This window comes from Podarcis tiliguerta (genome assembly GCF_965153285.1).
Source record: "Podarcis tiliguerta genome assembly, chromosome: 14".
In the NCBI taxonomy this organism is placed as follows: Eukaryota; Metazoa; Chordata; class Lepidosauria; order Squamata; family Lacertidae; genus Podarcis; species Podarcis tiliguerta.
Genome location: NC_139547.1, coordinates 38,746,991 through 38,761,644, shown reverse-complemented (window position 1 = coordinate 38,761,644; position 14,654 = coordinate 38,746,991). Strand labels below are relative to the sequence as shown.

General features: G+C 43.5%; 1 protein-coding gene across 4 annotated transcripts in view; it reads left to right on the top strand.

Moving 5' to 3' along the window:
* Window positions 1-14,654, top strand: part of SNX29 (sorting nexin 29) — a 222,063-nt gene that overhangs the window by 99,672 nt on the left and 107,737 nt on the right. For all 4 annotated transcript variants that reach the window (XM_083412536.1, XM_083412539.1, XM_083412538.1 and 1 more), the window contains 2 exons: window positions 10,422-10,477; window positions 11,252-11,333. In XM_083412536.1, the coding sequence (XP_083268662.1) occupies window positions 10,422-10,477; window positions 11,252-11,333 (138 nt within the window). The remainder of the gene's footprint in view (window positions 1-10,421; window positions 10,478-11,251; window positions 11,334-14,654) is intronic.

Sequence of the window (14,654 nt, the reverse complement as noted above, 5' to 3'; positions counted from 1 at the left end):
TTAAAATGAGGCTGGATTTTAAATTGTATTTTAACCCGTATTTTAATTTTTCTTTTTCTTTTCCCCCTCTCCTATTACGTTTTTATTGTGATTTTATTTTTTTATTTTTTTTATAATATTTTATTAAAAATTTCCACATAAGAAAAAAGAAAAATACAAAAACAATAAAGAAAAAACAATTAAAAACAATTCAATTTTCATGATATATCTTGCCTTTGCTTGCTTCACAGACCTCCCCACACCTCCCCTCTTTGTATTCCAGTTCAGTTATTTATTCAGCAAATCCTTTCCCACTGCCTTATCCTTATGCGAGTCTTAATATGTTATGCCTTTAGCTTTTCGTCTATTAACATTCCATTTCTCCCTATTCCTTCATACCGTTGTTACTAAAAACCCCTTAACCTCAATCCAGCATCATTCTAACATTCATTAATTTTACAATATTTCTGTAAATAGTCTTTAAACTTCTTCCTTTTATTGTGATTTTACAGGTGTTAGCCACCCTGAGCCCGGCTCTGGCCGGGGAGAGCGGGGTATAAATAAAAAATTCTTATTCTTATTCTTATTTATTATCTGTCAGGGATTGTTTAGCTGTATTTCCTGCATTGCAGGGGTTTTGACTAGATGACTCTTGGGTGTCCCTTCCAGCTTCACAGTTCTATAAAAATATTTATAAATGCGCAGATGCTCAAATGTGAGACTTTTATTTATATATATAAAAGTCATTTCTTTGAACATTTGGCTTTATTTATCCAAGTAGAGGATAAGACATTTTGAAAGAGGTTAAAGATAAAGTAATCTGTGTCTAACAGATAATGTTGCATAAGCAGCTGTTAAAACAAGCGTTTGCTACCAGTTCCCAAATTTCTCAGCAAGGGCAGGAAAGGGGGAGGTGGAAAAATTAAAATAGCAGTGAGACACGTGGGTGTGGGAGGCTTTGATAACCACAGACAGCTTACTCTTTCTAGGAATTTTTTCTATCTTCTCACTGGAGAACACAAATATATTTCGCTGGTGTTAATCTGGCGAGTGTGGCAGCAAAATCTATTGAGCTGCCAGTTTTATTTACATCCGTATGAATGCAAATGCCCTGTACGCAAAGGAGACTGGGCAGCTGTGCTCATTTTTCTACAGTGACTAATCTACAACACATCCGCGGTGATTAAAGTTCACAAAATTAGATGCCAAAATTCAGTCCATCCTACTTTGGCTAACACAAAACCTGCGATGGTCTGATCTGGTTTTGAGAAAAGGAAGAATATCAAAACTTGAATGGCCCAAGGCAAGCAAGAAATTGAAAACTGCCACAGGCAACTAATACTGTTGCTTTAAAAAGCAAAGGTAATCAGGTTGGTCCATAAGGGGTAGCGGGGCAGCCCTTCAAAATCCATAGCTGGGCAATAATTTTATTGGAAACAACCAGCATATCATAGGATATTGGCAATCTTCCTTGTTCTCCAGAACTCTTCATCAGGCACAACTTGGTAACTGTAGGACCAGGTCTTCAGCCTCTGCTCCAATACAGAGATTGTAGACATAACAAATCTTTGGTTGTTGTTGTTTAGTTGTGTCCGACTCTTTGTGACCCCATGGACCAGAGCACGCCAGGCACTCCTGTCTTCCACTGTCTCCCGTAGTTTGTTCAAACTTCTAGAACACTGTCCAACCATCTCGTCCTCTGCCGTCCCCTTCTCCTTGTGCCCTCAATTTTTCCCAACATCGGGGTCTTTTCCAGGGAGTCTTCTCTTCTCAGGAGGTGGCCAAAGTATTGGAGCCTCAGCTTCAGGATCTATCCTTCCAGTGAGCACTCAGGGCTGATTTCCTTCAGAATGGATAGGTTTGATCTTCTTGCAGTCTTTGCTTTGCTTTGCTTTGATCAAGAGTCTCCTCCAGCGCCCTAATTCAAAAGCATCAATTCTTTGGTGATCAGCCTTCTTTATGGCCCAGCTCTCACCTCCATACATCACTACTGGGAAAACCATAGCTTTAACTACACAGACTCTCTGGTAGGTGCTGCAGTTGTGAAGTTTGCTCATGCAAGATGTAGTGATGGCCACCAACCTGGGTGGTTTTAGAAAAGTATTGGGCAAATCTATGGCGGATTTAGGCTATCAGTGGCTATTTTCCACTGCCATTGTTAGAGGCTGGGGATTTTAAGGATTGAGAAGGCTACAGAGCTCAGGTCCTGCTTGCTGGCTTCCCATAGGCATCTGTTTGGCCATTGTGAGAACAGGATGCTGGAATAGACGGGGAGTTGCCCTTACCCAGCAAGGCTCTTTTGGGAGTCTAAGGCCACACACCTATCTGAAGAAGTGTGCATGCACCCGAAAGCTTATACAGTGGTACCTCAGGTTACATATGCTTCAGGTTACATACGCTTCAGGTTACAGACTCTGCTGACCCAGAAATAGTACCTCGGGTTAAGAACTTTGCTTCAGGATGAGAACAGAAATTGTGCTCTGGCGGCGCAGCAGCAGCAGGAGACCCCATTAGCTAAAGTGGTACCTCAGGTTAAGAACAGTTTCAGGTTAAGTACGGACCTCTGGAACAAATTAAGTACTTAACCCGAGGTACCACTGTAACTAGAAAATGGGTAGGCAAACTAAGGCCCGGGGTCTGGATCTGGCCCAATCGCCTTCTAAATCTGGCCCGCAGACGTTCTGGGAATCTGTGTGTTTTTACATGAGTAGAATGTGTCCTTTTATTTAAAATGCATCTCTGGGCTATTTGTGGGGCATACGAATTCGTTCATTTCCCCTCAAAAAATATATTCCGGCCCCCCACAAAGTCTGAGGGACAGTGGACCGGCCCCCTGCTGAAAAAGTTTAAGGACCTCTGACCTAGAATAAACTTAGTTGGTCTCTAAGGTGCTACTGGACTATTTTTTATTTCGGCCACACACCTAGGTTTCCAAAATGAAGAAGCAACAGTTGCTAGACTGGAGAATGGTGTCACCTGGGGAGAGGAGGATATGGTTTGAGGAAAGTGGCAAGGGTCCAGCAGATTCATGGGGTTTCATAAACAGTGTGAGAAATGCAAGCACTCCTACAGAATGGAACAGCAGGATAAAGAGGGTCTTAGGAAAGCCACCTGTAAAAATAGGTAACTTTGGCCATGCCAGAGCTTAACTTTGAAACGTATTCTTTATTCATTCATTAATTTTGTGGAAAATGCATTTTTAAAGAAATGGGTCCCCCACTGGCATAGAAAAATATAGTAGTGGTAAATTTTCCATTGCAGTAAACGCTCAGCACCATACAGATGCTGTCTTCCTTCCTTCATCTTCATTGCCATCATCTGTGTTAAGAACTGGGACATTTCTGCCTGATTTCTTGATGTGGTTGCAAACTGATCTCCCACCATTTGGTAGGTTTGTAAATTTAGTCAGAATGTCTTCAAGAGGAGAACTAGTGGGGGCGTGGGGGTGGATATCATTATAAATAAGATTATGATGGATGACAAGGAGACGGTGTCCTTTGCAACAGACTCCTGTCCTTTTGAAGCCATATAAAATAATTAGGTGGCAGAATTCTTTATTATGTGCTTCACAAATACATTGGCATGGACTAGAGTTTAATTGCAGTGCTGCTAACTATAAATTTTGGAACGAAAGCTTAAGGGCAAGTTAAACTTAATGGTACATCCCATGGTGGATTTTGTAAGCAGAATAGCTCTGTTTAATTTCATCGTAGTCGTAGCTGAACATTGGGCATCAAATTTGCTTACTGAGTGTACTTTGACCCTCAGCCTTGCTTGTGAAATATCATTTCTTGACTGTCAGTAAGTAGGGAAACCTAGACTGCAGGTAAAACAAACAAATTGTGCGATCAGTAGAAATTCGGCAAATGTGGTCCGTGTGCTATGCAGGTTGCTTAGCTACTGCTCACAAAATGTCATCCTTTCTAACAGTGTTAGAAATAATATAATCATTAATAAATGCAAGGTATGAGAAAAAACATTGTAGAGATTATTATGTTATTACTATTAAATGTGCAACTATATTATTATTATTATTAATAATAATAATAATAATAATAATAATAATAATAATATTAGCTACCTTTCAGGATACAAATCCTTCTAAAGTGGCATATAAGTAAAATCAAAATGCACGAATAAACATGATCTACATATAAGTAGCCACCAGGATCCTTCCTACTGGGGAGCTGGTGGTAGATGGCATGTTGCGAGTGGCAGGGAAATAGGGGGCAAGTGGCTGGAGTAGGAAGAGGGATTTTGAGTCTGTGTTCCTTTGCTTTCTGTTCTCTCTGCTTAGTGTGGTCATTATATAAAGGTAAAGGTAAAGGTAAAGGTACCCCTGACCATTAGGTCCAGTCGTGACCAACTCTGGGGTTGTGGTGCTCATCTCGCTTTATTGGCCGAGGGAGCCGGCGTACAGCTTCCGGGTCATGTGGCCAGCATGACTGAGCCACTTCTGGCGAACCAGAGCAGCGCATGGAAACGCCGTTTACCTTCCCGCCGGAGCGGTACCTATTTATCTACTTCCACTTTGACGTGCTTTCAAACTGCTAGGTTGGCAGGAGCTGGGACCGAGCAATGGGAGCTCAGCTGTCGCGGCGATTCGAACAGCTGACCTTCTGATCGGCAAGTCTTAGGCTCTGTGGTTTAACCCACAGCGCCACCCACGTCCCTGGTCATTATCTAAACCGGGTTTAACCCCCCCCCTTTTGGGGGCTGTGGGCATGTTTTGATTTTTGAGCAAGTGTCATGGATACCGTCTTCTCTGGTCACTTCTCTGCCGTTCCCCTAAATTACCCCCCCCAAAAAAAAGCCAGAAGAAGAGAGTATTTGTGTGTGCATAAACAGGTACAGGGACGCGGGTGGCGCTGTGGGTAAAACCTCAGCACCTAGGACTTGCCGATCGCATGGTCAACGGTTCGAATCCCTGCGGCGGGGTGCGTTCCCGTCGTTCGGTCCCAGCGCCTGCCAACCTAGCAGTTCGAAAGCACCTCTGGGTGCAAGTAGATAAATAGGGACCGCTTACCAGCGGGAAGGTAAACGGCGTTCCGTGTGCTGCGCTGGCTCTCCAGATGCAGCTTGTCACGCTGGCCACGTGACCCGGAAGTGTCTCCGGACAGCGCTGGCTCCTGGCCTATAGAGTGGGATGAGCTCACAACCCTAGAGTCTGGCAAGACTGGCCTGTACGGGCAGGGGTACCTTTACCTTTAGCTTTTAAACACGTACAGGTTTCACCTGCATCCAGTGGAATTAATCCGAGCTTTGAAGAGACCATAGATATGAAAGAGGAAGCGTGAAAGAGCGTTGCACTTCCAATTTCCTCCTTCAGTTCTTTGCCCTTTTCAAGGGAGGGCCAAGGGTTCCCCATACCTGGGACACAAGGACCTGTCTCAGGACCAAGCTAGATGATACATTAGTATATTTCTGTGCCATTTAATGCAAGCCATTTTGTTTCACATAAATTGCCAGCGGGAGCACTCTGACCCAGCATGGGCCCCCCTACTATTGGGTGGGGGCGAGGGGGGCTGTAATCCTTTGTCTCCCACAGTGGTCCCAATTGGGAACTTATCACCGACATTTGCAATTTTGCTTGGGGGGGGGAAGACCCCCTGTTAAGCAAATGAGAATTTCCCTCCAACGCAAACAGCGTATATAATACACGGATCCATTTAGGCCAGTACTGTCTACTTCAGTGATGGCCAAACTTGGCCCTCCAGCTGGTTTGGGACTACAATTCCCATCATCCCTGACCACTGGTCCTGTTAGCTAAGGATGATGGGCGTTGTAGTCCCAAAACAGCTGGAGGGCCAAGTTTGGCCATCACTGGTCTACTTTGACTGCTGGTTGTTCTTGAGGGTCTTGGTCTGACTCTGCGGCTTCATTCTATATGTGTAGTTGCCAGATAAGTCTTACCTGTTTGTGCACTTAAAGCATGTACTCTGATGCTCTCCATTTCCCCCCCCCCCGCTCCCCCATTGCCTAATGTCTTTAAAGCATCAGATGATAAATGCCAAAAGTCTCCAGCTGAAATAATGTTGTTTAATCACTTCATTCCTCCTAGTCATCGAAGTACCCTTAGCTTCAAATGCATTTTTAAAGATGTCCAGCTTTGGAGAAATGTGGAATAATAAGCACTCTCCATCAATACAACATGTTTAAGCTATTCATAGCTGAAGGGAAGGGAATGTAAAGTGTAAGATTCCCTCTGTCCCTTTATATTCATCATGGAGTGAAGCAGCTAGATATTAAAAAATCTGGTTCAGTTTCCAGGTTGTGCTAGAGCTGTAAATATAGAAAAGCAGTAATATAAATGAAAAGTACTAGGAGCACTCTTTTATGAAAGAGAGGGGGGGCACAGCAGTTTTGCTACCTATCTATTGTGGTTTTGCCTCCTCTTAGCATATTTGGGTTCACTTTTTCTACCCAGACTTTCTTTTTGAAAGACCAACTCTAAACTAAATGCCCGCGTTTAATACTGCCTCCGAATTCCTAGGCCATAATGATGTGAAGTGTTTGCGAGTTATTCTGCGTCACCTGGTGCAAAATGAGGGGAATATATATCGAAATGTGTATGCAAGATGTATTTCTGTTGTGAGTAGCCTGCTACTTAATTGCTGCTGATTAATCACCCTTCAAGAAAATGGAGTATAATTTGCTGCAAAGAGGTATTTAAGAGATTACTGCGCAACAGTTGCAGGGAAACTTTTGGACCATTCAAAACTAGTGCTAAGGTTAAAGACACATACGGATCCTTCCCTTTCCTAGGTAGAGAACGGAGCTTGTTCTTCCTCCCAGTGACCCTCACTCCCTTTTCTTTCAACTTTTTTCTTCTTCTGCTCCTCCACTTTCTGTGTTGTTTATTAAAATTATTCTGTCCCCTGCTGGGCCACAGTAGTGTTGGAAGACATGCATCGATGGCAGAGAGGTACAGTGGTTAGAATTTCAGAACTAGGACTTGGGAGACCATGGTTCAAATTCCCACTCAGCCACGATTCTGACTGACCCGAGTGACAGTTAAAACTTTTTAAGAATTGTCACTGTTAAAAGCATTCTGAAAGCAGTTACATTTAAAAGCTTTCTCTCACCAACATTGTCAGAAACAGTGTCTTTCAGCGATCAAGTGCCTAGCTAATGTTTTCAATTTCCACTTGGAAGTCAATACAGTGGTACCTCGGTTTAAGAACAGTCCTGTTTATGAACTATTCGGTTTACGAACTCTGCAAAACCAGAAGTAGTGTTCCGGTTTGCGAACCTTACCTTGGTCTACAAACGGAAACTGAACAGTGGAAGGGCACCGGCAGTGGGAGGCCTCATTAGGGAAAGCGCGCCTCGTTTTAAGAACGGATCCGGTTTAAGAACGGACTTCAGGAATGGATTAAGTTCGTAAACAGAGGTACCCTCGCCATGGTGGGCATCTTACATATGGGGAACTGCCACTGAGAAGCTTCTATCATGATGGGTCAGTAGCATCCTAGCTGCTCCCAGAGGTGGCATCACCAATTGAGGCTTCACCTGCCAGTTGTAGGGACTGAGAGGGTTAATACTGGAGGTTTCCTCTTTTAAAAGCTGCATAATAACATTTGTATCATCTTCCAAGAAAACAGGGTAGCTTTGGCAATGGAGTGGCTAAGTGGGAGAGAGGTGATGTCCCCAGTTTGTGTGGGGCCTTAGAGAGGCATGAACAGTCTATATGGCTTTAGGTAAGCTGCCATCCATCAGCCCCAGGGCTCCTTCCCAACCAGTCTGCATTAGGAAGTTAATGACTTGCCTTTGTTTGTAAGTATTCATAGGGCAAGTTTTCCCAAACTTGGGTCTCCAGCTGTTGTTGGACTAGAACTCCCATCACCCCTAGCTAGCAGGACCAGTGGTCAGGGATGATGGGAACTGTAGTCCAAAAACAGCTGGAGACCCAAGTTTGAGAAAGCCTTCTTAGGGTATGTTCTCTGAATACTGTTCAACATGCTATATGAATGCTGGTTTATGATAATAAATAATTGGTAAAATATTCTGAACAATACCTTTATAATCTCATAGCAAATGGGTGTTGATCAGTAGATTGTTGTTCAGCGCTGTTCACCTGCATCACTGCAGTTTTCCAAGGCAGAAATTTTGTTCATGGTGATTTTTGGCCCCTTTCCACGGTTGCCGCACAACACAGAGGAAAATATGTACATCTAAAATCACATTACATTAGCATAATGACTTAGGCTTCCTCCAGAACTCTTGCAAATGACTTCCTCATTGAAGTCAGGAAAGGTGCATTGAAAGTGAGTCTGTATGCGCGGTGAAGATCTTACCGTGAGTTATTTCTCCCTGTTGTTCCTTTGTGATTGCTGCTACTTACGAATGTACCCCTGCGGGTCTGAAATTGAGGTACAATAATGGGAATCGGGACGTTAGTTTTCAATGGATGACTTTAATGTCCAATTGCATTTGCAGCAGATGTGCTAGGGGTCTCGGTTGACGATGATGATCCCATCTGGTGTTTCTGCCACCAAGCCCACACTGAATTAATCAGCAAACAGTATATTACCATGCAGCCTTAATATTAGACCCGTTCTTCCTGAAGAAGCTCCACCACACACACACCCCTGATGTAGGTTCAGTCACATCTGATACTGCCTGGTAGCACACTTTCTGGATGGGTTGGTGGTGCTGTTTTTCATGCACTTGCCGCAGGACATCAGTGGCAGAAATCCCAGAGAGCTGGGGATAGGTTTTTAAAATCATGCCCACCACCCCATTTTAAGGTCAGCTGCAGTGATCATTCAGTTTGCAACTTAAGGGTTAATGTTAAAGCCAACCAGCCAAGAGAGATATGGGTGGAGGTGTTGCTTAGTACCGTATTTTTCGCTCTATAGGACACACCAGACCACAAGACGCACTTAGCTTTTGGAGGAGGAAAACAAGGAAAAAATATTCTTAATCTCAGAAGCCAGAACAGCAAGAGGGATCGCTGCGCAGTGAAAGCAGCAATCCCTCTTGTTGTTCTGGCTTCTGGGATAGCTGCGCAGCCAGCATTCACTCCATAAGACGCACACACATTTCCCCTTACTTTTTAGGAGGGAAAAAGTGAGTCTTATAGAGCAAAAAAAAACGGTAACCGGTCAGATGGGCATGGTGTTCAGTGAGGGAATACTCTACCCTCATTGGCTGTTGAGTTCTGAGGGAGTTTTCTTCTGTATTTAGTTGTATATATCTTCCTGAAACGAACCTAAGAAAGACACAACCCCTCTGTTCCGTGTATGTAATATTTCAGTCTTGGCCACAGTAGCCATCCCCATTACATGTCATCCATGGGGGCTTTGCGGAGGGTCAGATTGGACCACAAAGAAGTGGGGCGGGAATGTTAGACAACTTGCTGTGAAAGATTGTGCTCTTAGAGCTGCATTAGCGCCAATCACAATTATCTAAATGTCTCTTGCAAAGGTTAGATGCTTCATGAATAATTCCTTCAGCTCCCTAACCTGAAACTCCTCTAGGTAAAATAATCAGCAACTTTTGATGGCAGAGATAATGGGGGCATAATTACATCAGAAGGTACTGCATTTTAAAGGACACTGATTTAAAGGTCGCCTGGTGCTAGAGTTACTGATGTCCAAAATGCAGCTGTGTAGTGCTTGCTTTGAAGGTTATTATTGTGTGTGCTAAAAAAAAATCTAGGCACTTTCTTTTTTAAAAAAATAATAATCCGATTCTAAAAATCAGAAGGATAATTAAGCATCAACTCATATGGAATATGGTGCTTATTTCTTAGGTAACTGTGGTTGGAATTTGTCAGAAGAGTTAATTAGACGTGAGAACGTGTCTCCCAAATTGGCATCCCACGAGAGGAATATCTTCCCCCCAGTATGCAAATTTAAATTGTTTTATCAAAACTCAATTTCTTTAATCAGGTAACATCACTAGTGCAAATGTGTTAATTGAGGTTCTTCAGAAAGCTTTCTCCTTGCAGGAAAAGAAAGAAAGAAAGTGAGTTAAAAGGCTACCCAGTCAGGAAGACAGATTGCAGTGAACCCCGTCTAGTGATAAAACAGATGTGAGACCTTTAAGACCATGTGATTTATTAGTTTTATTTTTTTATGTTTGTATCCTCTGGGTGATGTACATGGAGTTCTTCCAGTTTATTTTCACAACAGCCCTGTCCAGTAATAGGTTGGGTAAGAGGTGAGAAACTTTATTTAAGCACCTGTCTTCCATTACTTTATATATATGAAGTTTAAAGTGGTATGAGAATATACACATAACATACAAAATTCCAGAAGTGTTACCCAGACTTCTGTTCTGATAGGGACCACTGGGGTGGAAAGTGACATTCCTCCTATTGCTTTTAGATATTCGTTTTTGGGAATGTCCAGTCCCATATCTCTGCGCTTTGAGTCAACCAGATAGGCAATACCGTTGCTTAAACACAATTTAATCCCCTCTTCTTTCAACTGCAGGTTCCCGGAGATCTGAGCCAAACATCTGAGGACCAGAGCTTGTCCGATTTTGAAATGTAAGTTGGTAGAAGGTTTGAGACTTGATCTGACCTCTTTGCAGTGGCTCCGAGGGACGAAATAATGAATCAAATTCTTATACGTGAGGATATCCACAGCCTGCAGTATAACTAATGCACAGTTTATTTGCAATATTATCCCATGTATCCCTTTTGAGGGGGCAGGTTGGCAAATAATATAACCACCCACTAGGCCCTAAAGGTAAAGGGTAAAGGGACCCCTGACCATTAGGTCCAGTCGTGGCCGACTCTGGGGTTGCGGCGCTCATCTCGCTTTACTGGCCGAGGGAGCCGGCGTACAGCTTCTGGGTCATGTGGCCAGCATGACTAAGCCACTTCTGGCAAACCAGAGCAGCGCATGGAAATGCCGTTTACCTTCCCGCTGGAAATACCTTACCTATTTATCTACTTGCACTTTGTGCTTTCGAACTGCTAGGTTGGCAGGAGCAGGGACCGAGCAACGGGAGCTCACCCGTTGCAGGGATTTGAACCGCCAACCTTCTGATTGGCAAGTCCTAGGCTCTGTGGTTTAACCCACATAACCACCCATTAGGTCCTGCTTACAGCTTATTATAGGTGTGGGGAACCTCTGGCCTTCTGGACATTTCTAGACTACAACTCCCATCATCTCTGTCGGTCATACTGGCTGGAACTAATGGGTGTTTGAGTCCCAACAGCACCTGGAGAACCACAGGCTCCCCTCTTCTGGTTTACTACATTGTGCCTTGTTTCAGAATTGCACATACAGAGAGCTTTGTGGCTCTTTTTCCATAGATCTAATCGAGCTCTTATAAATGTCTGGATCCCCTCGGTCTTTCTGCGTGGGAAAGCAGCCAACGCGTTTCATGTCTACCAGGTGAGTTTCATGACTTTTAAGGGATCTCTCTCTTTTTTTAGGGTGGTGGTGGTGGATTCCATTGAACTCTTCCAAATATTTTACTAAAGTGTCTTCAATCATTCACAGGCCTGGTAATTGCTGAAATGTCTCAGCTTTGATTTATGTTGATATGGTTCTTTGGTTATGTAGAGTGCAGTTGTATGCCAGTATGTAAGAAAGTTGTGATGCTTTAATGTCATTAATAAGTGTGTTACATTTGGAACAGCAAAATTTCTTGCTTGGGGTGGAGTTCTAAATGCATGCGAAGATTAATTAAAGTGTGACGGATTGCAACAGAGATCCTGGCTTTCTTCTCATGCTCTGATTTGATGTTTTAAATATTCTGCTTCATAATAATTTCTTAGGTCCTATTAATGTGTAAGATTTGTTTCTTTGATGTGTAGCTAACAGCAAGTGACTATAGTACAATGGACATTTATCTAATGCCATTGATAAAGGTACCGTTACCAATGAATATACTTGGGAGTACATTTCTGCTTCTTAACTTTCTGCTTGTTCTGCCTCTTCTTAAGCTATTTCCTCTTCTCCTTTGATGTTGCAGCACAAATGGGCAACCCTGAGATCTAGACAGCTAAGGGAGATTGTGGAATTTGAAGGGGGAGTAGAATTCAGAAGTTCCACAAGTAACTTTTGCAAAATTAAACTGCTACGCATTTAAGCCAAAAGCCATGAGCTTTCTAGTAAAGCTTTGATTGTTTGTATATAAATAGATTCCAATTCTGAGCTTATACACCACAGGTTGGTTAGTAGGAAAATTGTTGAGGGTCTTTGTGGACCATTTAATTATTTTTTCTGTCTGCTGCAGCAATTATAATGTGCTGTGCTGTATGATTGCTACTTCTGTTGTTTCTTTTCCTTTATTGTGTTTTGGTGTATTACAAATTTGAATTCCACAGAGCAGAATTCAAAATTGAATTCCATAGAATTCTGTAGAATTCAGTGTTCTTTAGACACACCATGGACCACCTGAAGGAAGCCTGCAAACCACAGACCATAGTCTGGGAACCCCTGATCTAAATGATCTTACAGATCTGAATATGGGGCAGGTGGTCTTTATGGTAGCTTGGTCCTGCGTTGTTCAGGGCTTTGAACATGGCCTAGTAGCTAGTGCAGCTCTCTCAGCTCGGGTGTCACTTGTGTGCAGCCAAGTTGCTCCACTCAACAAGATTGGTGTCATGGAATGCTTGGATGCAGAGGAAAGGTGGGAGGCCCCAGCTGGGGAATTTCCAGGGGAAGAAGACTCAGAGCCTGGGGATTGGTGGTGGGATGGTGATGAGTGGTCAGAAGGAGAAGATGGACCAGACTGGGAGGAGGAGGTGTCAGAAGCTGAAGAGATCCCTACTTTTCCATCCAAAGCCACTGAATCTGGCGAAAGGGGAGGGCCTCTGCACTCAGCTTCCATCTCCTCCTCACCATCTGCCTCAGCCTGCCAACTAGACCTGAACCTGATGGCATCTCGGAAAAGCTGGAGCCAGTGTGGTGTAGTGGTTAAGAGCGGTAGACTCGTAATCTGGGGAACCGGGTTCACGTCTCCGCTCCTCCACATGCAGCTGCAGTCACACTTCTCTGAAGTCTCTCAGCCCCACTCACCTCACAGAGTGTTTGTTGTGGGGGAGGAAGGGAAAGGAGAATGTTAGCCGCTTTGAGACTCCTTCGGGTAGTGATAAAGTGGGATATCAAATCCAAACTCTAGCTGGCATAGAATTTTGAAGCTCTCTTATTTATTCACTACATTTATATCCCACCATTCCTCCCAAATGGGCTTCTGGCATTTTATAATTTTTTAAAAAACTGTGGCCAGGGTATAAACTGCCTAGTTTTGTAGATTTTTTAAAAATGCTATTTATGGTCATTCTTAAGCAATCCGGTTGGAGCCGTTCCTTTATCTGCTTGACATTTTCTTTTTCTTTCTCCAAAATTATTATTCCCAAAGGGAATGATCTCATATGTGTGTGTGTACACATGGGGGGGGGGGGAGAGTCATTGCATAGGTGTCTGGTTCGAAATTCAAACAATGAATAGCAAGTATTCTGCGCGTAAAAATCCTGAACTCTTCTCACCTCTGTTTTACATAAATGTTCGGTGAGAAATGCTAAAAATAAGTCCCAATTGTAATGTGTCTGAGGGGAAAAAACCCCTGTCCAAATTGGTCCCTAGTGCTTTCCAAAAGGAGTGATGTATTAATAGTACTACCTAAGGAATTCTTTTTACTTTCTATAATACAGGTTCTTTCTTGAGATATTATTTCTATGGATATAGGAAGAGTCGTACGAAGTATTTCCTTGAGTTAGAAACTAGGTTTCTCCACAACTGTTCTTTTGTAACCTTACTTTGTGTCCCATTATATCTGCAGTCGTACCTCGCAAGTTGAACGCCTTGCGAGACGAACGTTTTGGCTCCTGAATGCTGCAAACCTGCAAACCTTGTTCCGGTTTGTGAATGTTCTTTGGAACCTGAACACCCATCGCGGCTTCCGCAGCTTCCAATTGGCCGCAGGAGCTTCCTTCAGCCAATCAGAGGCCACGCCTTGGTTCCCAAACGTTTTGGAAGTCAAACAGACTTCCGGAACGGATTCTGTTCATCTGTAGGAGGTTTGGAATGCTGTACATCAGGAGCAGCCAACATGGTGCTGTCTAGATGTTGAGTGACTGTAGCTCCCATCAGTGTTAGAAACTGCGGTATGGAAGCTAGGAGCTAAATGGCGCAACAATGGAATGTCTAGGGGCACTTTTTTAATAAGAAGAATACAAAGCTGCAAACGAATGAACTGCAGCAAAAATATTATGTTCATTTTTCACATGGTCTCGTCCTTCCCCTGCCCACCCCCCTAATGCTCTTCAGAGGGTCTCTTCTCCAGTCTTCAGAGAGTAGCTGGAAGTGGGGAAACAGAAAAAGGCCCTCCTTTCCTTCCACTCTGCAGTTTTAAACTGAAGTCTTAAGCGCAGTACTATGGCCAGAGCTCAGAAACTTCTCTCGCTAATTAAATTCCCTGTCGCAAAAAGCGCCTAGAACAATGGGAGTTTCGAACCCTGGCTCGCATTAGGCAACATGAGGAAAAACAGATGAAGAGGAAAACAAGCAGCTTGAAGGGAGACAAGGTGGGAGGGGAGGAGTCAAATTGACCTGATGGAGTTAGTCCCATTGTCCCTTCTCCCCATCTGTTGTGGCCCAGGTGGAATGGCTGCTGCCCTGCAGAACTACAGCATTACAGGCCGCTGAGTAGGAAAGTGGTGCGAAAATGATTTGCAGACTTCTCCCATTTTGCCAAGCCACGATCTG